The sequence below is a fragment of the Oncorhynchus keta genome, chromosome 34 (genome assembly GCF_023373465.1).
Source record: "Oncorhynchus keta strain PuntledgeMale-10-30-2019 chromosome 34, Oket_V2, whole genome shotgun sequence".
Classification (NCBI taxonomy): Eukaryota; Metazoa; Chordata; class Actinopteri; order Salmoniformes; family Salmonidae; genus Oncorhynchus; species Oncorhynchus keta.
Window position 1 is genome coordinate 9,733,107 of NC_068454.1, and position 23,971 is coordinate 9,757,077.

Below are 23,971 nucleotides of genomic sequence, written 5' to 3' on the forward strand. Positions count from 1 at the left end.
ATAACTGACAGTGATATTCATATAGATATTATGTTATAACTAACTGGTTTTATAACTGACAGTGATATTCATATAGATATTATGTTATAACTAACTGGTTTTATAACTGACAGTGATATTCATATAGATATTATGTTATAACTAACTGGTTTTATAACTGACAGTGATATTCATATAGATATTATGTTATAACTAACTGGTTTTATAACTGACAGTGATATTCATATAGATATTATGTTATAACTAACTGGTTTCATGATTCATGTCGACCCCATAGTTATTTCTAGTCATTATACATCCGTTTCATACAGATAACAGATAATATATGATAAGTATAACTATACATTCCTGTAGATCAGGGTGTCCAAATCATTCCACAGAAGGGTTGAGTGTCTCTGCAGGTTTATTGTTTTCTTCTTTAAATGAAGACCTTCACAACACATGAAGTATGTTCCCTCAGGTCTCTACTCTAATATATAATAATAATATATGCCATTTGGCAGACGCTTTTATCCAAAGCGACTTACAGTCATGTGTGCATACATTCTACTCTACTACCACATATCTACAACTCAAAATCCATACGTGTGTGTGTGTGTGTGTGTGTGTGTGTGTGTGTGTGTGTGTGTGTGTGTGTGTGTGTGTGTGTGTGTGTGTGTGTGTGTGTGTGTGTGTGTGTGTGTGTGTGTGTGTGTTATCATGTGTAGGTGTGTGTCTGTGTCTTAATTAATCAATCAAGTACAAGGGTGGAATGAAGAACTGTAGAATCTCATCCCTCCGCGTAATGAGTTTGGGCACGTGCTGTAGAGTGTTGCTAAGCATGTATTAATGAATGCAATGTTTCTGTCATCGATCTCTTAGGGTGCATTAGGCCCCACTGGTCCGATTGGCACACCTGGCCCTATGGTAAGTGGAACATATTTTAAATATACATTATTGTGCTGTCTCTGACAAAATGCAAATCATGGCAAAGAACACTAAGATAAATAGAGTGACTGTAATGTTGATATCAATTTAAAGCAAAGACCACTGACATAAATAGAGCAACTGTTATGTTGATAGCAATTTGCTATTTGATCATTAGAAGATTTCTCAACTTCTGCACCAATCAAAAAGATAAGATAGGTGAAAGCAAAATGGTGGATGCATACCTGGTGTTGGCTTTGACCAGTCCAGATCCTTCACAGTCTAACCTGGTGTTGGCTTTGACCAGTACAGATCCTTCACAGTCTAACCTGGTGTTGGCTTTGACCAGTCCAGATCCTTCACAGTCTAACCTGGTGTTGGCTTTGACCAGTACAGATCCTTCACAGTCTAACCTGGTGTTGGCTTTGACCAGTACAGATCCTTCACAGTCTAACCTGGTGTTGGCTTTGACCAGTACAGATCCTTCACAGTCTAACCTGGTGTTGGCTTTGACCAGTACAGATCCTTCACAGTCTAACCTGGTGTTGGCTTTGACCAGTACAGATCCTTCACAGTCTAACCTGGTGTTGGCTTTGACCAGTACAGATCCTTCACAGTCTAATGCAGGTCTAAAATGAACAATGCAATATGCATAACTAACAGGCATAGTTTAATTAATAAATTATGAAAATAAAACAAATACAACAAATGTTTCAAATTATTTTTTCCTTTTCATAGAAGCCTATTTAATTCATAAGACATGAAGCCTAATGGTGTTGCTTCATGGTTGCTCAGGAGCAGCAGTTGGACCTATTTGCAGGACTGTAGAAAGGCCTCGTCCTAGTGCGTCAACTCACGGCCAATTAAAACTTTTACTCGAATGGTCACTTTTTTCTTACATTTATATGTTTATTGTTCTGCCACTGTAAAAGCAATCATGACTTATGGCTTTTTAGGGCCCTAGAGGCATGCCTGGGGAGAGAGGCCGCTTAGGAGCTAATGGAATACCGGTAAGAATGAGAACACTTTTAATAACGTGCATTATTCCACACAGCCAATAATAGCATTCTCAGATGTATTGCTGCTTTTTACATACAGTACACAATTAACGGTATACAATTGATACATCCACATAACAAGCTTATATTCACCTAGAGTGCTCAATTATTATTTTAAATATATTTTTGTGGGCATGTACAGTCTTTGCCAAACGTACACATTACACATTTCCGATGTATGTTTTTACAAGAACTGACGATTGTATTTCTATTTGCATCCAATCAATTGTTTGTTTTTTACGGTAGGGTATGAAAGGTCCTCCTGGGAACATTGGCAAACCAGGTCCGATGGTAAGACATATCTCATGACATATCTCATTATCAACTGTTTATGAAATTCATAGAACTCAACACACTGGAGTTGCTACTATCATATTACTCAACACACTAGAGTTGATACTATCATATTATTCAACACACTGGAGTTGCTACTATCATATTACTCAACACACTGGAGTTGCTACTATCATATTACTCAACACACTAGAGTTGCTACTATCATATTATTCAACACACTGGAGTTGCTACTATCATATTACTCAACACACTGGAGTTGCTACTATCATATTACTCAACACACTGGAGTTGCTACTATCATATTACTCAACACACTAGAGTTGCTACTATCATATTACTCAACACACTGGAGTTGCTACTATCATATTACTCAACACACTAGAGTTGCTACTATCATATTACTCAACACACTGGAGTTGCTACTATCATATTACTCAACACACTGGAGTTGCTACTATCATATTACTCAACACACTAGAGTTGCTACTATCATATTACTCAACACACTGGAGTTGCTACTATCATATTACTCAACACACTAGAGTTGTTACTATCATATTACTCAACACACTGGAGTTGCTACTATCATATTACTCAACACACTGGAGTTGCTACTATCATATTACTCAACACACTAGAGTTGCTACTATCATATTACTCAACACACTGGAGTTGCTACTATCATATAACTCAACACACTAGAGTTGCTACTATCATATTATTCAACACACTGGAGTTGCTACTATCATATTACTCAACACACTGGAGTTGCTACTATCATATTACTCAACACACTGGAGTTGCTACTATCATATTACTCAACACACTAGAGTTGCTACTATCATATTACTCAACACACTGGAGTTGCTACTATCATATTATTCAACACACTGGAGTTGCTACTATCATATTACCCAACACACTGGAGTTGCTACTATCATATTACTCAACACACTGGAGTTGCTACTATCATATTAGTCAACACACTAGAGTTGCTACTATCATATTACTCAACACACTGGAGTTGCTACTATCATATTATTCAACACACTGGAGTTGCTACTATCATATTACTCAACACACTAGAGTTGCTACTATCATATTATTCAACACACTGGAGTTGCTACTATCATATTACTCAACACACTAGAGTTGCTACTATCATATTACTCAACACACTGGAGTTGCTACTATCATATTACTCAACACACTAGAGTTGCTACTATCATATTACTCAACACACTGGAGTTGCTACTATCATATTACTCAACACACTGGAGTTGCTACTAGCATATTACTCAACACACTGGAGTTGCTACTATCATATTACTCAACACACTGGAGTTGCTACTATCATATTACTCAACACACTGGAGTTGCTACTATCATATTACTCAACACACTGGAGTTGCTACTAGCATATTACTCAACACACTGGAGTTGCTACTAGCATATTAAAGCTTTTCAGCGATGAATAAATGCACTTTTCTGGTTTTATGCTTGCAGGGTCCATTAGGTATCAATGGTCCCCCAGGATATCCAGGAATTCCAGGAATGAAGGCAAGTAGAACACTAAGTATTTAATCCATATTCAAATCTATACGATACGAATTGAGACTTCAGAGGTTGTATATGTAATGTTGTATACATCATGTTATATGTAACCTAGCAACAGATATTGCTAGCTAATACGTTTAGGCAGAGCTATGTAGATAAAATGGACTCATTGAGGATTTCTGTTTCTCTTCTCCAGGGCCAACCGGGTGCCACAGGAGTGCGGGGCCCCGAGGGGCAACAGGGCCAGAGGGGTGAGACAGGACACCAAGGCAGGGCAGGGGCAATTGGCCTACAAGTACGGCTCTTATTTCTAACACCTACTCTATTTATTGAAGGTTCAATGCAGCCATCTTGATCTCAATAACAAGTCATTTCTGGGTAACAATTAAATACTGTACTCTAATTGTTTTCACTTAATATTGTCAAAAAGAAACAAAAATAGCTTCTTAGCAATGAGTACTTTCTCAATTTTGCTAAGACTGTCTCGGAGTGGTCTGAGCAGGGAGGGGAAAACTGAAAACTAGCTGTTATTGGCAGAGAGGTTTGGAACTCTCTTTCATATTGGTCTATTTCCTAATTTGTCCCCTAGTGATGTCACGAGACCAAAACTCCATCTCATCAAAACAGGCTGACATTTGCAGACGGTCTTTTCAAACAGCTATTACGCTAAAAGGGCATTGTCATAGTTTCCACACATTCACAGTATAATCCCAACCTCATAGTGTGGTAATATATATATATATATATATTATATGTATATATGTATATATGTATATATATACACACACACACACAGACAGGGAATCACGTTTTTGACTGCACTGGGCCTTTAACATTCTCATATGCACAATGGATTTTGGTAATGCACTTAAGATTTTATTAATATGACAAATTTGCTATTTCTAGGGTCCTTCAGGAACTGACGGTGGCCCAGGTACTAAGGGTCCAGTGGTATGTATATTATCATTAATCTAGTACTCCTAATTACCAAGAAAATAATTTGAAGTTAAACAACTTTAATTGTAATTGCACATAGTATACCTAGAGTATTTAAAGATATATATGATCAAGATTGGTGTGTATTTAAAGATGCTCCTGTTGATTTGTAGGGTACAATGGGTGTGCAGGGTCCCGGGGGTCACCTCGGACCCCACGGTCCACCCGGACCTCAGGGAAGCACTGGACAGCCTGGGATCAAAGGTCAACTGGTAATGTGGTGTATTTTTACTTTGGATAAAAGTGTTTTTTTTTCTACTCTTGCGAGGTCCAGACATTAATGTTCCTTAAACATGTATAAATACACTATCAATGTTATGACATGCATGCTCTAGACATAAACATCGCTCTGTGTTACTTTGGCCTTTACCAAAGCACAGAGGAAATGGCCCAGAGTGCCTACTAAGCAATGTACTTTTACTGCAAAATAGTTGTTTTGACTGTTTGACAAGGGAATGGGGATTTTGTTTTTCATTTTTATGATGCATTATCTATAATAAAATGTGACTTGTGATATACTGATGCATCTCACGTCTTTGTTTCAGGGAGATGTTGGTGTTCCTGGGTACAAAGGAGAGGGTGGACCCAAAGGAGAACCTGTAAGCCCAAATAATGTGACCTTTTCACAGATTACTTTATATATAGTGATTGTAATATATTACAATACTTGGTTGTCTAAATGTACATTATTCCACATTGGATGAAAGAGAGACACTGTCATACCTGGTACAGACTGTATTAAGAAGGTTGAATGTCAAGTTTATTGAGATAAAGTTAAACACATTTTGAATAAAGTTTGTTTTGATTCCTAGGGTCCCCCTGGTTCCCAAGGAGTGATTGGGCCCCAGGGTGAGGAGGGAAAAAGAGGAAATCGTGGTGACTCTGGTTCATTAGGACCACTGGGTCCTGTTGGTGAGAGGGTGAGTCTACCGTTGGCCTCTCTACTACTGAACACCTCTAGATTGTAAGGATTTAGGTCAGTGACTGTAAATTCAGACTTCTCAGGATTCATTTCAGCCCTCCATTCTCATTTACCTCAGTTCATTCACCACGAATATGTCCTCAACCCTGTGCAGACAAATGTATATTGTTTCATAGATTGTAATCTTGGTACCTGTATATTCTATGTGTCTTCGTTTCATATATTGATGGGCATGTGTATTACAGGGGTCACCTGGTAACCGAGGTTTTCCCGGTGCTGATGGATTACCTGGACCGAAGGTACAGACAGATGATCAGAGATCTATTACAGCTAAACCATGTGGTCATGAGACCGGATTCTAAGGACTGGAGCCCCAAGCCCAAACCTAACTCACTATACTGTTTCTCCTGAAGGGTGCACAAGGAGATCGTGGACCATCTGGCATATCTGGGCCTAAAGGTTCAGGAGGTGATCCAGGGCGCACTGGCGAACCAGGTCTCCCAGGCGCAAGGGTAATGTGAAGACATCCTCTAGCTTTCCAAGTTTCCCTCTTTAACTTATATCCCATATTTATATCAACAAAAAAAAAACCTGATGCTGATGGGAATCTGTCTTGGTGTACCACATATTGTGGATCTTTGTTTCTGAAGCTCATAACCTTGTCTGTTGTTTTATAGGGTCTGACTGGTACCCCAGGAGTCCAGGGAGCGGAGGGCAAGCCAGGACCACTGGTAAGGTTGACCATAGGTGGAAAAAAAGACTCTTTACACACATCCAAGTTAATACAACTTTTTTTAAACTGCAGAGAAGAAGCTAATGCACTCAGCGATTTCCACAGCTCCAACAAGTGTTCTTAAATCAATTATTTCACTGATATACCAACAAGCTTAGAGCGACAGGGTCTATTTTTCAGACGATCAGTGAGTGGACAATACCTCTTTTCGAGGTTTGACCATTGGCGTCAGATGTCGTAACACTGAATGAACAGCCAGAGGTAAGTGTTGTGCTTGTGTCCTCTGTCTGAAGGGCCCAGCAGGAGAAGATGGCCGCCCAGGACCAGCAGGATCTATTGGAACCAGAGGTCCTGCAGGAACCATGGGAACTCCTGGACCAAAGGGCTTTAACGTAAGGAACTTTAAAAGTTCTAATCTTCTCAGCGTGTCTTGCTATCAAATTTGTCCTATCTCCTCATGTTCTCTTGAATCAAATCATTAAATAAAGGTGAAATAAAAAAAATAAAATGAGCCCTTGTCTTTTCAACGCAAAGGGAGATCCAGGGAAGACAGGTGAACAAGGATCTCCAGGAGTGGCAGGACAAAGAGTGAGTGTCTTTGTCAATGAGCGCTTAAATGACTTCTGTCTTTGTACGTGTCTACAGAAACAATTGTGTTTATGAGGACGATCACTAATGATGACTTCCTTTCTAGGGTCCTCCTGGGAAAGATGGGGAGGTTGGCCCTGCAGGTCCCGCTGGACCTCTGGTAAGTCACCGGTTTGTCTCTGATTATCATGACTCCTATCTAGTAGCATTCTGGTATAGACATTACCAATCTCATTTCAAAGTATGCTGTATCACAATATACTCATCTTGATGAACGATTGAGTGAAAATGTTCTGTAAACTGTTTGTCTGAAGGGTGTGGCTGGTGACAGAGGAGAACAGGGACCTCCCGGTGTGAACGGCTTCCAGGTGAGTTATCGTACATTTTTTTACCAATGGCATTAAGAACGGTGAACAAGATAGCATTGGCTGATTACTGAAAGTGTCAGCAAAGCTTGTCACTTATATGGGATTGAACCAACTGTGCACTGTTGTTGTCATCTGAAGTGTATATGCTGTTGTGTTTCAGGGATTACCTGGACCACCAGGCCCCCCTGGAGAGTCAGGAAAACCAGGTGATCTGGTGAGTTTGATGAATGATATTATATCATATACAGTATATGGCATTTACCAGACTCTTTAAAAAAATCCAAAGCAGTCATGCATGCATACATTCTATGCATAGTTGACCCCAGGGGGAATCGAAACCACAATCCTGACGTTGCAAGCTCCATGCTCTAGCAACTGAGCACTTGCACAGTCTGAGTTAGCTGAATTATATCTCTAATAAGATAAATAGACCCTCTGTTTTATGGGATGCAATCCTCATTGTATGATATCATGACGTTATAGATTGACTTTATTTGTCTTGTTTAGGGTATCCCCGGAGAAGGAGGTGCTGTGGGTCAAATTGGACCAAGGGTACGTTTACCATCTTACTAATATAAATATATATTGGAATATATTGAACATACTGTATATACCATGTAGTATTGCACCAGACACACATATACATTGTATGTTGTGTGACTGATACATGTTCTGTGTTTAAACAGGGAGAACGTGGAATCCCAGGAGAGAGAGGAGAACTCGGACCTCACGGTTTAGCTGGACCCAAAGGAATCCCCGGAGCACCAGGACCCGATGGACCAAAGGTATTTTTTGTCCATGCATAGAGATGTAATGTGGAACCTCAATGGAGGATTATGTGAATGGGATCTTTGAAGCCGCAAATATGAGACTGATCCCATTGTTTTTTTCCCCAAAGGGTAGTCCTGGACCTCATGGTGGAATTGGTGACCTAGGACCTCCTGGTCTTCAGGGGATGCCTGGTGAGAGAGGGATCTCTGGGCCTCCTGGGCCTAAAGGTGACAGAGTAAGTATTCACACACTGCTTGATTATCTCCTTATCTTACAGTATCCTGTCTAGGGAGACAGTGTATCCTTGTTTCTGTCTACTGAATGTGTATGATTGTTTTCTACTGTGATTTGTGTGGACCCTTGGAAGAGTACAGTAGATGTTGGTAGTTAAAACAAGTAAATCATTATGATAACATGAGAATAGTATTATCCATCTGATTCTGATATGTGACATTCTCCATTATTGTAGGGAACAAGTGGAGAGAAGGGATCGGAAGGTACACCTGGAAACGATGGCGCAAGAGTAAGTCAAATTTACACGTGCATTTTACCTTTCGCTTTAATAATACAACACAAAGAGGCATTGTGTTATTTCTTATTTTGACCTAAGACAAATAGTTTTGTGCTTTGATCATGTGAAGACAGATACCAGATGTTCTTATTTGAAAGGTGCTACAGTAGCCCCAGGTGCTTACCAAGCTTATTCAAACAGTTGGCGAGCCATGCTTATCTGTACTGTGGGGTTGTAAAAACAACAACAAAGACACTTCCTTATAAGGGATGAGTTATTCTACAGTGGAGTATTACAGTCAGCTCGGAAACACGTAGCTGCATGTTCTGGCAGAGAAATATGTCTGCTCATTTCATTTTACAAAGTCACAAAATGGATGAATGTATTTCGTTTAACAAGACCTTTTCTCACCACAGGGTCTTCCTGGTCCTCTCGGCCCACCCGGACCCCATGGACCCAGCGGTGAAAAGGTAAATACACATTTTGCCAAAAGCTAGAATCTTTTAGTTAGCTATTATTTTGTTGTGACACTAGAATAACTGGAACTTGTTGTAATTGCAGGGAGAAGCTGGACCTAAAGGCCCTCCTGGACCTCATGGATCAAGAGCGATGCCTGTGAGTGGACAACCTGACTTTCAGTATAAAACCATGCAGTGACACATTTACCTGAAAATGATCATATCAGCAGTTATGGCATTATGATCCGTTTGTATTCTGTTCCACCAGGGAAACCGTGGTGAACCTGGTCCTATTGGTCCTGTTGGGTTTGGTGGGCCACCCGTAAGTCATTCTTAATTACTGTAACCCATGATGCCTATGAGATGACATTAAATTGATTGTCTTAGCATCGTACTAATACGAATATTAATAATAATAATAATACGTTACATTTATAGAGTGCTTTTTATTTACAGATGTAAATAACGCAATTATAATAATTCATGTCATACTGTATATCATACAGCGTATTCGTAAACTATTCAGACCCCTTGACTTTTTCCACATTTTCGTTCATTACAGCCTTAGTGTTATTTTCCATCATCAATCTACACACAATACCCTATAACAACAAAGACAAACTTGGTATTTAGACATTTTTGAAAACTGAAATATCACATTTACATAAGTATTCAGACCCTTTACTCAGTCCTTTGTTGAAGCACCTTTGGCAGCAATTACAGCCTCGAGTCTTCTTGGGTATGATGCTACAAGCTTGGCACACCGGCATTTTGGGGTTTTTCTCCCATTCTTCTCTGAGGATCCTCTCAAGCTCTGTCAGGTTGGATAGGGAGCATCGCTGCACAGCTATTTTCACGTCTCTCCAGAGATGTTCGATCAGGTTCAAGTCGGAGCTCTGGCTGGGCCACACAAGGACATTTAGAGACTTGTCCCAAAGCCACTCCTGCGTTGTCTTGGCTGTGTGCTTAGGGTCGTTGTCCTGTTGGAAAGTGAACCCTCGCCCCAGTCGGAGGTCATGAGTGCTCTGGATTGGGTTTTCATCAAGGATCTCTGTGAACATTGCTCAGTTCATCTTTCCCTCAGTCCTGAAAAGTCTCCCAGTCCCTGCCGCTGCCACCACCATGCTTCACCGTAGGGATTGTGCCAGATTTCCTCCAGACGATGCTTGCATTCATGCCAAAGACTTCAATCTGGGTTTCATCAGACCAGATAATCTTGTTAGAGTCCTTTAGGTGCCTTTTGACAAACTGTCATGTGTGCCTTTTCCTGAGGAGTGGCTTCCGTCTGGCCACCCTACCATAAAGGCGAGTGTTAGCCTAGTGGTTAGAGCGTTGGACTTGTAACCAAAAGTTTGCAAGAATTAATCCCTGAGCTGACAAGGTAAAAATCTGTCATTCCGCCTCTGAACAAGGCAGTTAACCTAATGTTCCTAGGCTGTTATTGAAAATAAGAATTTGTTCTTAACTGACTTGCCTGGTAAAATACAGGTAAAAAAAGGCCTGATTGGTGGAGTGCTGAAGAGATGGCTTTCCTTCTGGGTTGACCATTGGGTTCTTGGGTACCTCCCTGACCAAGGCCCTTCTCCCCCGATTGCTCAGTTTGGGCAGGCGGTCAGCTTTAGGATGAGTCTTGGTGGTTCCAAAATTCTTCTATTTAAGAAATGATGAGGCCACTGAGTTCTTGGGATTCTTCAATGCTGCAGACATTTTTTCGTACCCTTTCCCAGATCTGTGCCTCAACACAATCCTGTCTCAGAGCTCTATGGACTATTCCTTCAACCTCATCGCTTGGTTTTTGCTCTGACATGCACTGTCAACTGTGGGACCTTATATAGACAGGTGTGCCTTTCCAAATCATGTCCAATGAATTGAATTCACCACAGGTGGACTCCAGGATTTGACCCACCCCTTGTATGTAGCATATTATTACACCTCCTTTTGTGTTGTCTCGTAACAAAAAGTAGGGCTTTTGGGATGTTTCCAGCACTTATTTTCCTATTATTCTTATACAGGGTCCTGATGGCCAACCAGGAGTCAAGGGGGAGCCCGGAGAGCCAGGTCAGAAGGGTGACGCTGGTTCTCCAGGGCCTCAGGGCTTATCTGGATCCCACGGACCTCCTGTGAGTAAACATGTCACATTCTCTTGTGCTACATTGTCTCACATAGACAACAGATCATGAGGAACAATCTCATACAACAATCTTCATCTCTCCGTAGGGTATTGTTGGTGTGGCTGGACTGAAGGGCGGCAGAGGAACCCAGGGTGCACCTGTAAGTTCATGTTTTATATTTTGATCAGTCTCTGGGGACTTTGACATGATAGTGTCCAGGTATTGACACATAGAGTTCAGAGAGTATATAAACATGTAATGAACAGTAATCATGTGGATCTTCTCATCTTTTCACTCGTAGGGGCCCACTGGTTTCCCTGGATCTGCAGGCAGGGTTGGACCACCAGGCTCAACTGTAAGTCATCACCAAACCTCTTTTGGTTAGATTGATTAAATGTACCAATTCGGAAGTAGCCATCGGCTATCATTTCAATATGCCACTGGAATGTTATACTTTAATGATAACCACTTACCAGCTATTTTGAATGTAGTTCACATTATTCTCAGAGAGATAAACAACAATAACAACAAATTATGTTTGTGACAGGGTCCCATTGGAGAGGCCGGACCCCTTGGTCCCCCTGGGAAGGAGGGTCCTCCTGGCCTTCGTGGAGAGAACGGATCCCCTGGAAGACAAGGAGAAAGAGGCCCCCCAGGACCAGCCGGAGGCCCAGGAGACAAGGGAGACTCTGGGGAGGACGGACCCACGGTAAACTATCAATGAATAGCAATGTTTCTCAATCGGTTCCTGGGAAAATCTCAGGTGATGCACATCACTAAGCCATTGATAAGTTCAATTGGGTGTATTCATACAGGGCTAGAACAAAAATATAAACCTCAGGAATTGATTGGACATTGTAAACTGGGTGGTTCGAGCCCTGAATGCTGATTGGTTGACAGCCGTGGTATATCAGACCGTCTACCACGGGTATGATAAAATATGTATTTTCTATAGCTCTAATTACATTGGTAACCAGTTTATAACAGCAATAAGGCACCTTTGGAAGTTTGTAGCATATGGACTATATACCACGGCTAAGGGCTGTCTCCACGTTGCGTCATGCCTACGAACAGCCCTTAGCCGTGGAATATTGGCCATATTTTTTTATTTATTTATTTTATTTCACCTTTATTTAACCAGGTAGGCAAGTTGAGAACAAGTTCTCATTTACAATTGCGACCTGGCCAAGATAAAGCAAAGCAGTTCGACAGATACAACGACACAGAGTTACACATGGAGTAAAACAAACATACAGTCAATAATACAGTATAAACAAGTCTATATACAATGTGAGCAAATTAGGTGAGAAGGGAGGTAAAGGCAAAAAAGGCCATGGTGGCAAAGTAACTACAATATAGCAAGTAAAACACTGGAATGGTAGTTTTGCAATGGAAGAATGTGCAAAGTAGAAATAAAAATAATGGGGTGCAAAGGAGCAAAATAAATAAATAAATTAAATACAGTTGCGAAAGAGGTAGTTGTTTGGGCTAAATTATAGGTGGGCTATGTACAGGTGCAGTAATCTGTAAGATGTAAGATGCTCTGACAGTTGGTGCTTAAAACTAGTGAGGGAGATAAGTGTTTCCAGTTTCAGAGATTTTTGTAGTTCGTTCCAGTCATTGGCAGCAGAGAACTGGAAGGAGAGGCGGCCAAAGAAAGAATTGGTTTTGGGGGTGACTAGAGAGATATACCTGCTGGAGCGTGTGCTACAGGTGGGAGATGCTATGGTGACCAGCGAGCTGAGATAAGGGGGACTTTACCTAGCAGGGTCTTGTAGATGAATATACCACACCCCCTCGTGCTTTAATTCTTAATTAACACATTGCTGTATAATACAATTTATCCACTCCATTCAGTCAGGATTTGCATTGGAATAAGAAAAATAATTATCAACCAAAATATCAGGAAACATCCAATTCATGAACTGAATTACAAGTTTGAGTCATGTTGAATTGGACTGACCACAACCCTGGTACAGCACGATATCCAGTCAATATAAACTCCACCTGGGTTTGTTCCCGCAGGGTCCTGATGGGCCTCCAGGTCCCGCCGGAACAACAGGACAGAGAGGCATTGTGGGTCTTCCTGGTCAGAGGGGAGAGCGTGGAATGCTGGGACTTCCAGGACCAGCGGTGTGTATTGATTTGGATCACACGTGTGGCCACAATATGAACTGCTTCTACATTGCATGTACATTGCAGTGCCCCTCATGGTTCCTCTGTGGTGTTTGTAGGGTCCTCCAGGGAAACAGGGGACTGCAGGACCTGGGGGAGACAAAGGTCCCCCTGGCCCGGTCGGTTCTCCTGGTGCCAATGGACCCCGTGGCGATCCTGGTCCCGATGTAAGTTGACCCTTACACTTTTTTGCCTGAACAAAACTCTTTACTTCACAAGTCACCATTTGTGTCCGGATTCAGGATCATAGGCATTTGACCCTATTTCCTACTTCACAGTAGGGCCATACATTTATTTTATTTTATATATTTTGTACTACATTTTTTGCATAAATGCCTTCTTAAACATATGAACTTTCATGTGCCTTAATTACAAACTTAATTGGAGCAGTAAATAATAATAAAAATGATAAATTATGAGCCTAGTTTAGCCAAGGAGAAAACACTGAGCTACAGTATGTTGGGAGAAAGGCTGTCTCCATGATTGGCTGAGATAATGGGGGGGATAGAGAAACTACTTCCTGGAGGACAATGCAATGCTGACTCATGCCTTTACATGTGAATACTTATAGAGATGGGTGGGGCTACGGCTTAAGAGGGTGTGAACGATGCTAAATGGGCAAAAACAAAGCAGAGCTCTCTAGAAAACAAGTTTATCCCATTTAAAAAAAGCATAACTTCTCTTGTATGGAGTGTATGGAGAATACAGTAGTTAATCACAATATTTATTTTCCTCCAGGGTCATGCTGGATCTGATGGACCACCAGGCAAAGCTGGAGTCATTGGTCAAAGGGTAGGAAGGAGCTGAACACTTTTCATTTTCAATACTGTGTCCAGAACGTCTCCCATTGACCAACTGTGCTGTAACAGCAAGACAAATTATTTTCAACCTTTTTAGGCGTGACAATGAAATGGTTCTGGTTCTGATGACCCTCACAGGGAGAGAGAGGGGACCATGGTCCAGAGGGACTGATCGGGACCCCGGGACAACCTGGAACTCCGGGTCCAGTTGGTGCCACTGGTGGTTCTGGAAAGAGAGGAGACGCTGTACGTAATATGCCCTTTTCATTAATGCTGGACTTTCCCTGCCAATACATGAGCATCCCACGGTGAGATAAGATGGGGAAAGGAAAGGGTCATGGTAATGTGTACATGTAACTGAATGAAATGAATGACATTTTATATTTGTGTCAAATTGACCCAAACAAACAAACATTACAATAATTCACTGGGATAATTCAGTGATAATTCTTCTTGCGGTGTTCTCGGCAGTTTGCATCGCATAAAGAGTGAATGTTTTTTTAATACTAATAAATAAATAATAATATATATTTTTTAAATATTTAAAAAAGAATAAAAATCAATACATACTAAATAGTAAATAAGGGTATCCAAACAATAATTTGAAATACAGAAAAATGAAACAGAAGGCATTTGAACCCAGTTACTAATATACAGTATCTGACTAAGTCATGCTGTGGTCTTATTCAAACACAGGGTTCCAGAGGACCAAATGGTCCCCCCGGTTCAACAGGAAAGAGAGGGTTAACGGTAAGTCCATCATCAACAGATGCATAATCAAAAAATCGAAGGTTATCATTTCATTTGACTTGAATGACTATACCACCAATTTATCTTAAACATATATTTGATATCCTAATAGAAATCCAAGTCATTTGATTTCCTGCGAGCATTCACAGAAATGATTACCCAGTATGTGATTGTTAAAACTACTAGACTCATGTCAGAACTCATTTGCTTATTTGTATGACGACACAATCACAAACAAAAAATTAGCTTTCTTGTTTTTTCATTGGATTTACCATAAAAATTGTGACTGCACGGTGTCCTCCTAAACAACAGGGACCACAAGGACCCAGAGGTGATAAGGGGGACCTGGGAGACCACGGAGATAGAGGACAGAAGGGACACAGGGGATTCACAGGTTTACAAGGTTTACCCGGACCACCGGTACGTCAAATCAATACATACAGTATCTGTTACTGACTAGAATGTATACCTATTAAAGTACTATCTGTCTTGATATTACATTTTGTATTTATTTTTATAGGGTACAACAGGAGAGCAGGGAGCATCAGGAATCGTCGGACCGAGTGGACAGAGAGTACGAACCATACAGAACACTGTTCTATGATGTTCCATATTGTTAACCAAGTTGAATTTCGTGACTCGTTAAAATGTATCTTTAATATGGTATGTTATGATAGGGACCCTCTGGACCAGTTGGACCCCCAGGAAAAGAAGGGTACATCGGCCAGCCTGGACCAATGGGACCTCCTGGAACACGTGGAATTAGCGGCGAAATCGGACCTGAGGCATGTTGATATGAGGGTCATTTCACCAATCATGCTCTATCTTAATTTGACCAGTTTCTCACGGGCAGGAAAATCATTATATAATTGATGGACATTTTTGTCAGGGTTGGGCAATTCATGTCTGACATTTTTAGGTGGAAATTACACATTTTAGAAGCCCTTTTAAACCTTGAATAGACCTTGAATACATTGCAATTTGTGATCAAAACATCATGATCATTTGGCACATAATGTTAAGAGACATCATTTGTTCATACTTAAATAAAACACTATTACTTACCATTACTCTGTGGTTTCCAGGGACCTCCTGGAGAGCCAGGCCCCACTGGTCTCCCCGGCCCTCCCGGCCCCCCCACAGCTGCCATGGATGACCTGTTTGGCGCCATGCAAGACTACGATGACGGCCCCCCTCCCCCTCCCGAGTTCAATGAGGATGAGGCTTTGCCCAACAGCAATGCCACCCAGCAGCTGGACCCAGGTGTCCAGGCCACTCTGAAGGCCCTCAGCAGCCAGATCGACAGCATGAAAAGCCCCGACGGCAGCAGGAAGCACCCGGCTAGGACCTGTGAGGACTTGAAGCAGTGCTACCCACTGAAGAAGAGCGGTGAGTTGTTGTTTCCATGAGGTGGGATGTACTACACATCAAAAATCATCATTATGGTGTTTTTTTTGTAGTTATTAGGTATTCAGAGCATGTCTCATTAATCGTATTTTGGCAGTACTTCTACCCCTGATGTCGCCACGTTTTCTAACTCACATTTGAAATATCTCCCATGTAAAAGTAGCCAATAGTCTGGCAGATGGCATCTAATTCATGAGTAAATATTTGCTATTTATTTTGAATGTGACAATTGTGGGACAATGTTCTCCTTCTCTGTTCCAGGTGAATACTGGGTCGATCCAAACCAAGGAAGCTCAGAGGATGCTATCAAAGTACATTGTAATATGGAGACGGGAGAGACGTGCATCTCAGCCAATCCCGCCAGCATACCTCGCAAAGTGTGGTGGAGCACCTCAAGGAATAAGCCTGTGTGGTTTGGAGCGGACATCAATAGAGGACAGCAAGTAAGAACAATGTTTCTACCCTGTAATACTCATATTTTTCTACGACTCAGGTTGGAAAACAACTCCAGGAACTGCTGGATCACTGGGCATTCAAAATGTTCCCCCTAAAATGTTACATTTCAGAAGTCTGAGGGAATTCTGCTCCTATGCATTCCTACCCAATTCCACCCGTAATTATAGGATGCAAGTATTTTATATGGTAGTGGGTTATTGCTGAGGGAAAATATTTGTAAAGCAAGATTGACCACGGCTGGTAATTTTATAAATCTAGCAACAGACACACATTTTACCATCACTGATAATATGTGCTATGTAAATGTTACCTGTACATAGATAAATAACGACATTACCGATAACTGTTGATAACACATTTAAATGTAGTTTAATCTAAAATGTGAGTTCATCAAATGGTGGCAATTTTCCAACTTGTTTGTTTTCTATTTTTGTGCATTCACAGTTCACCTATGGTAACAAAGACCAGCCGGCCAACTCTGTCACGGTTCAGATGACATTCATTCGTCTGCTTTCCAAAGAGGCTTCTCAGACCATTACCTACCACTGCAAGAACACAGTGGGCTACAAGGACGAGTCGACTGGGAACCTGAAGAAAGCTGTCATCCTCAAGGGGTCCAATGACCTGGAGCTCAAAGCAGAGGGAAACAGCCGCTTCAGATACACCGTGGTGGAGGACAGTTGTGGAGTGAGTCATATTATTATATTATACAGTATATACATATATATATATATAAACTGGGTGGGTAAAGCCCTGAATGCTGATTGGCTGACAGCCGTGGTATATCAGACCATATACCACGGGTATGACAAAATATTTATTTTTGCTGCTCTAGCTACATTGGTAGCCGGTTTATAATAGCAATTAGGCACCACAGAGGTTTGTGGTATATTGACTTACTGAACCTTTCCCATTTCTTTCTCTTTACAGCAATCCAATGGTAACTGGGGCAAGACCGTGTTTGAGTACAGGACACAGAAAACAGCCAGACTTCCCATCATGGATATGGCCCCTGTGGACATCGGTGGTTCAGATCAGGAGTTTGGTATCGATATTGGCCCTGTTTGCTTCCTTTAAATTACAACAACAACAGGGACACATTGAAGACAATCCTGAGACTCTTGAACTATCAGCTGACGCGATCAGCCTTGTACATACAAGTACTGCGGACTATTCTCGCCTCGTGGCAAGATATTTATTGTGCCTTTCCAACCATTCCCCATCATAGTTGATATGTTTTCGCCCTGTGAATGTTAGATGAATGTTTTGGGGGAAAAAAAGATCAAGTAAGCAACATTTAGAAACTTTGCTTGAATTTTGACAAATACATTATGTAAGGGATAATCAACGAGGGGATCTGGGTTCTCTGGAAAATAATGAACAGCGTGGAAGCTGTGTTCCATGATGGTCTAGCAGAGTGGAACTAGCCTTCCTCTGAGTTGCATATAGCTCAGAATTGATTATCCCTATTATACCAAGGCTATAATTTAAACACATTTACCTCTTGAAATGTGTTCATTTGCAGGTAGAAATGTGTTCAACATCCACTGAAGTAGCCAGAAAGTTTACTAGACAGCTACAGTAGTTGCCTTGGTAACCAAACAAAAAGACTTGCTAGTTTAGCCAATCAACTAGCTTGTTATTATGAAAATCCAATTCAACAATGCCAATAGTTTTTTCAATTAGACTTTTTGCTTTCAAAACCAGCTCAAACATAGAACATGTAAGAATGAACTAAAGCCATTGAGTTCAACCGTGCTGATATACCGTGCATATAGAGAAATAATGCTTGCTCTAGAATGCCCTTCAAGCCAATTAGAAATTAGTTTTCAGAAATGATATTTAATCTATAAAGGTACAAAGATCCAATCCATTGATACTCTATTTGATGTTATGCATAAAATATGAAAAGCTGCCATATGTCCTTGATAAATATGAATACTTTAAAAAATATATAGTTAATAACTGCTGTTTGTAAGATGAGAACACCATTCTACTTAAGCAATAAGGCACGGGGGGGTGTGGTATATGGCCTATATACCACGGCTAAGGGCTGTTCTTGGCAGTACGCCCCAAGGTGCCTTATTGCTATTATAAACTGGTTTCCAAACTTATTAGAGCAGTAAAAAGAAATGCTTCGTTATACCATGGTATACGATCTGATAGCAATCAGCATTCAGGGCTAAAAACACCCAGTTTATTAAATAATGTAACTTCAATGGTTTATTCCACCACTAAGATCTCCTAAGCTCTTAATGTTTTACATCATTTCTTTCATTTGTTTATACCACAACAGTTTTCAATGTAAAATTAACATTTATGGTGCTATTGAGGAAATTACATTGTTCTTTTTTTCCAGAACTGAAAAACAGTTTGAAATAACTGATTTCTGCATCCAAGTTATCCTAGCTCAGAACTGACTCCATTGAATCCAAATTAAAGATCCAACCAGACTGTTGATTCCTCAGTGTTAGATACCAGTGGATTTCTCAGTGTTAGCTACCTGTCGATTCCTCAGTGTTAGCTACCTCGTCTCCACAAACTGGGATGCCATGATGATGTGTAACCCTGTTCACGGGTTTGGTGCTGTCTGTAAGTGTTCCTCTCCCATATACAGTACAGGGGAGGGTTAGAGACTACCAATAAAGATGGAGAGGTGGAATCGATGTCTCGTACACAGTGTGTGGTGATTGTCTTTTTAAATAATTGCTTTAATTTTCAATTAGCCCTGGTCATTTTAACACTTTGAGTGTGCTATGTTTGTAATTCCTGATCATTTTTTTAAACATATTATCTTTTAAATCGTGATCATTTTAACACTACGAATGTGTTATATTTTTAATATATGATCCTTTTAACACTACAAGTGTGTTGTTGTTTTTTCTGCATGTCGGTCAACCCTTTAAGTCACATTCTCTTAGTTTTATAGAAACTTTTTGAGACGAAGCCTATTTGCTTCATGTATTTTTTGCTATGCAACAAATTAAACAAAACGCTTGTCTATCCCCAAAGTTCTTTTTTTTTGTCATATTAATTAGCTACGGTTCTCCTTTTATAGGGAAAAGCTGAGCCTTTCTGCATTTACTAAGCAATTTGTTTCCACAGATAAATATATAAATATTTCCAGGAAATATTGGCGTAGTTAAAAGACACATTACATGTGAATTGAACATGTATTTAGCTTTGTAATTATACAGGTATTATGTCCATTGTGATGTTGATTTATGTCTCTCTTTAGCTAAGCTTTTCTTAAGTCAACTTTCAAATTCCTTTGTTTGAGGACACTTTCCATAATGATAGTATTTATTAAATATTTCAAAACTGTAAATATTCTGGTGGCAGTTTGGTCTGATTGCTTATGACCATCTCAGAAGCAGATCAATAGGATATTCTATCCCGGAACCAAGTCAGTTCCATCCACTGAAATAAATATTGAAAAGATTTTGTTCTGTTTTCATTTCAAAGTTTCTTTGTTTATTAGTAAGACTTTTGTATTGAATGTAGCTGGATGCTGGTCATCTTTTATGTTTACAACTAGAACAGTCCATTTCATTCCCCTTTTTCAGCACAAAGAAGGGATCATCTCAAAAGGTTATGACCAATGGAAGGGATCCAGAAATGAAACTACAGTGGCCTGCATGAGTATTCATCCCCTTGTGCATTTTTCCTATTTTGTTGCCATACAACCTGGAATTAAAATGGATTTTGGGGGGATTTGTATCATTTGATTTACACAACATGTCTACCACTGAAGATGCAAAACATTTCTTTATTGTGAAACAAACAAGAAATAAGACAAAACAAAGGAAAACTTGTGTGCATAACTATTCACCCCCTCAAAGTCAATACTTTGTAGTGCCATCTTTTGCAGAAATTACAGATTCAAGTCTCTTGGAGTATGTCTCAATAAGCTTGATACATCTAGCCACTGGGATTTTTGCCCATTCTTCAAGGCAAAACTGCTCCAGCTCCTTCATGTTTGATGGGTTCTGCTGGTGTACAGCAATCTTTAAGTCACATCACAGATTCTGAAATGCATTGAGGTCTGGGCTTTGACTAGGCCATTCCAAGACATTTAAATGTTTCCCCTTAAACCACTCAAGTTTTGCTTTAGCAGTATGCTTAGGGTCATTGTCCTGCTGGAAGGTGAACCTCCGTCCCAGTCTCAAATCTCTGGAAAACTGAAATGGGTTTCCCTAAATAATTTCCCTCTATTTAGCGCCATGCATCATTCCTTCAATTCTGACCAGTTTCCCAGTCCCCAAAGCATAATTCTGCCACCACCATGCTTCACCGTGGGGATGGTATTCTCTGGGTGATGAGAGGTTTTGGATTTGCACCAGACACAGCATTTGCCTTGATGGCCAAAAAGCTCAATTTTAGTCTCATCTGACCAGAGTACCTTCTTTCATATGATTGGGGAGTCTCCCACATGCCTTTTGGCAAAAACCAAACATGATTGCTTATTTTTTTCTGACCACTCTTCCGTAAAGCCCAGCTGGAGTAAAGCCCCTGGAGTGTACGGCTTAAAGTGGTCCTATGGACAGATACTCCAATCTCCGCTGTGGAGATTTGCAGCTCCTTCAAGGCTATCTTTGGTCTCTTTGTTGCCTCTGATTAATGCCCTATTTGCCTGGTCTGTGAGATTTGGTGGGCGGCCCTCTCTTGGCAGGTTTGTTGAGGTGCCATATTCTTTCATTTTTTTTTACAATGGATTTAATGGTGCTCCATGGGATGTCTTTATAACCCAACCCTGATCTGTACTTCTCCAAAATGTTGTCCCTGACCTGTTTGGAGAGCTCCGTGGTCTTCATAGTGCCCCTTGCTTTGTGATGTTGCAGGCTCTGGGGCCTTTCAGAACTGGTGTATATATACTGAGATCATGTGACAGATCACGTGACACTTTGTCACAATTGACCAATTATGTGACTTCTGAAGGTAATTGGTCGCACCAGATCTTATTTAGGGGCTCCAGAGCAAAGGGGGTGAAAACATATGAATGCACCACTTTTATTTCTTTTTTGTATCATTTTTTGAATCAAGTAATTTTTTAAATTTCACTTCACCAATTTGGACTATTTTAGTATGTCCATTACATGAAATCCAAATAAAAATCTATTTAAATTACAGGTTGTAATGCAACAAAATAGGAAACACGCCAAGGGAGGTGAATACTTTAGCAAGGCACAGTATCCTTCTTCTGTCATTCTTAATCGACTCTCCTCGTCCCAAGCTCTTTGTAATTGTTAGGGTACAGCAGCTTCAAGCTTGCATAGAACTGACTGAATTACCTTCTACATCAGTAATTAGACTGACTAGCTGCAGTTGCATCTGTGTGACTGAGCGGGACGCCAAGAGAGAAAGAATATCCTAATGGATACAATAAAGTTGTCATCAAAACTCAGGAGGGTTCATGAGTTTGTAAACAAGCGACTCAAACAGGTAGTTAGAGCTTTGGGCCAGTTACCGAAAGGTTGCTAGTTTGAATACCTGAGCCGACAACATGAAAATCTGTTAATGTGTCCTTGAGCAAGGCACGTAACCCTAATTATGGCTGACCCTGTAAAACAACACAATTAACTGCATCTGTCTGGTGTATGTGACAACAAAACTTTTATTTTAATTTTGTATTACTTACTGTTATTATGATGTCACCAAGCAACAGACTTAACGAATAAGTCCATCAAAGCCTAACCATCAGTGGAGATCCATGGTTGAATATCTGCAGGTACATCTTGAGAATATCCAACATGCAAACTATTTACATTAGGTTGCTGTTTTCTTATACCTGTGCAGTAATGCTGTAATTACACTAGTAACATTGTAATATCTCTTTGTTACATAGCACTTTTGTAACTGCACTTAAAAATTACTATATGTAAAGTGTTAGCAAAAATACTTGATCCCCCAGAATTTTACATTTAAAATGCATAACTTTTTAATTGTTTTAATTGTAGCGCCAACACATTTCAATAATTTGAGTGTTGATAACTGATGCAGTAATGTTTTCTTTAATAACTAACAGCAAAGTAAAAGAACAAGCACCGACAGAGGTTTTCAAAAGTGCTTTCTGGTGCAAGAGAACACTGACATGTATCTTAAGTAAATCCCTGGCAATACATACCGATATGTAAAATGCACCTGTTAAAATGTTTAATGAGACAATACAACTAAATCAGTTAAAATGTCAGGTCAAAACATAACTAATTACACTAAAAATAAAATGAGTAAAAATAAGAGGAAATTTTCAAATGGTCAAATTAAGGACAAGCTGAGAGTTAGGTACATGAGTGGTAATACAAGACCAACTACATTTCCGTGTCTTGTGAGTTGATGGTGAGCAAGTCATTACGTCTAACAGACAAATAACAGCGTTGATCTAAGTGGTGTATATTCAATTAAGCAGATTCTACAACATAAGATGTATATGAAAACTCTGCCACAGAGTATACCATTGGACATACTATTTACATCCTTCGTTGCCTTTAAAAGCAAGGGGTCTCAAAAATACTCCTTCCCATATCAGTTCTTAGAAAAATAGTGTTTTCTTTATCAGATTTGAATATTACCTTTTGAATATTCTAAAACCAAATTCATATGCAAATACATATAAACCTCAAGGACTAGAAGAACATTGACATCTTGACTGTAGACCCAATTCTGGCAGTTTTTTAATACAAATGAGTTTACAGTATGTAACACAAACATGTCTTCTTTGCATCAGCAGCGACCGCCTAGTGGCTCAAGAGAAAAGACAGTGGCCTCTAGGGTTAGTCCCATTTTGAACCCCTCCTGTAAAACAAGGGGGAGAACGGCTGTTAGAAAAATACATGAATCCCATCTGAAACGGCCCTGTAGGAAGAAAGACGTCAAAGGGAGGTGGTCGGTATAATCAATACTACAGTTCCTCTATGTCCACAACCTTTGAGAGACATTGCTGAGATTTGAGCTGTGTCTAGACTTGACAGTTCCAAACACGTAATGAGTCTACTACAGCTGCATGTTAAATGTGTCCACGGTGTCCACATTGTGTCCGGATTCCCTCTTCCCGCTGTATATTCAAATGCCAGTATGCATTCTGAAAACGGTAGAACAGGCTACATCTGA

General features: G+C 40.3%; 2 protein-coding genes across 7 annotated transcripts in view; one reads left to right on the top strand and one right to left on the bottom strand.

Moving 5' to 3' along the window:
• LOC118366716 (collagen alpha-2(V) chain-like) overlaps positions 1-19,869 on the top strand; it is a 66,889-nt gene extending 47,020 nt beyond the window's left edge. Inside the window, exons 14-53 of the mRNA XM_052493061.1 lie at positions 862-906; positions 1,863-1,916; positions 2,211-2,255; positions 3,768-3,821; positions 4,015-4,113; positions 4,725-4,769; positions 4,928-5,026; positions 5,360-5,413; positions 5,627-5,734; positions 5,982-6,035; positions 6,150-6,248; positions 6,414-6,467; positions 6,763-6,861; positions 7,004-7,057; positions 7,164-7,217; positions 7,372-7,425; positions 7,586-7,639; positions 7,933-7,977; positions 8,112-8,210; positions 8,324-8,431; positions 8,666-8,719; positions 9,124-9,177; positions 9,269-9,322; positions 9,434-9,487; positions 11,178-11,285; positions 11,383-11,436; positions 11,578-11,631; positions 11,824-11,985; positions 13,302-13,409; positions 13,511-13,618; positions 14,190-14,243; positions 14,390-14,497; positions 14,948-15,001; positions 15,314-15,421; positions 15,522-15,575; positions 15,679-15,786; positions 16,087-16,390; positions 16,670-16,851; positions 17,309-17,551; positions 17,795-19,869. Coding sequence (XP_052349021.1) covers positions 862-906; positions 1,863-1,916; positions 2,211-2,255; positions 3,768-3,821; positions 4,015-4,113; positions 4,725-4,769; positions 4,928-5,026; positions 5,360-5,413; positions 5,627-5,734; positions 5,982-6,035; positions 6,150-6,248; positions 6,414-6,467; positions 6,763-6,861; positions 7,004-7,057; positions 7,164-7,217; positions 7,372-7,425; positions 7,586-7,639; positions 7,933-7,977; positions 8,112-8,210; positions 8,324-8,431; positions 8,666-8,719; positions 9,124-9,177; positions 9,269-9,322; positions 9,434-9,487; positions 11,178-11,285; positions 11,383-11,436; positions 11,578-11,631; positions 11,824-11,985; positions 13,302-13,409; positions 13,511-13,618; positions 14,190-14,243; positions 14,390-14,497; positions 14,948-15,001; positions 15,314-15,421; positions 15,522-15,575; positions 15,679-15,786; positions 16,087-16,390; positions 16,670-16,851; positions 17,309-17,551; positions 17,795-17,941 — 3,549 coding nt within the window. The 3' untranslated portion in view covers positions 17,942-19,869. The remainder of the gene's footprint in view (positions 1-861; positions 907-1,862; positions 1,917-2,210; positions 2,256-3,767; positions 3,822-4,014; positions 4,114-4,724; positions 4,770-4,927; positions 5,027-5,359; positions 5,414-5,626; positions 5,735-5,981; positions 6,036-6,149; positions 6,249-6,413; positions 6,468-6,762; positions 6,862-7,003; positions 7,058-7,163; positions 7,218-7,371; positions 7,426-7,585; positions 7,640-7,932; positions 7,978-8,111; positions 8,211-8,323; positions 8,432-8,665; positions 8,720-9,123; positions 9,178-9,268; positions 9,323-9,433; positions 9,488-11,177; positions 11,286-11,382; positions 11,437-11,577; positions 11,632-11,823; positions 11,986-13,301; positions 13,410-13,510; positions 13,619-14,189; positions 14,244-14,389; positions 14,498-14,947; positions 15,002-15,313; positions 15,422-15,521; positions 15,576-15,678; positions 15,787-16,086; positions 16,391-16,669; positions 16,852-17,308; positions 17,552-17,794) is intronic.
• Positions 19,870-22,859: 2,990 nt separating this feature from the next.
• Positions 22,860-23,971, bottom strand: part of LOC118366717 (PTB domain-containing engulfment adapter protein 1-like) — a 157,755-nt gene continuing 156,643 nt past the window's right edge. For all 6 annotated transcript variants that reach the window (XM_052493067.1, XM_052493062.1, XM_052493064.1 and 3 more), the window contains one exon: positions 22,860-23,656. In XM_052493067.1, the coding sequence (XP_052349027.1) occupies positions 23,585-23,656 (72 nt within the window). In that variant the 3' untranslated portion in view covers positions 22,860-23,584. The remainder of the gene's footprint in view (positions 23,657-23,971) is intronic.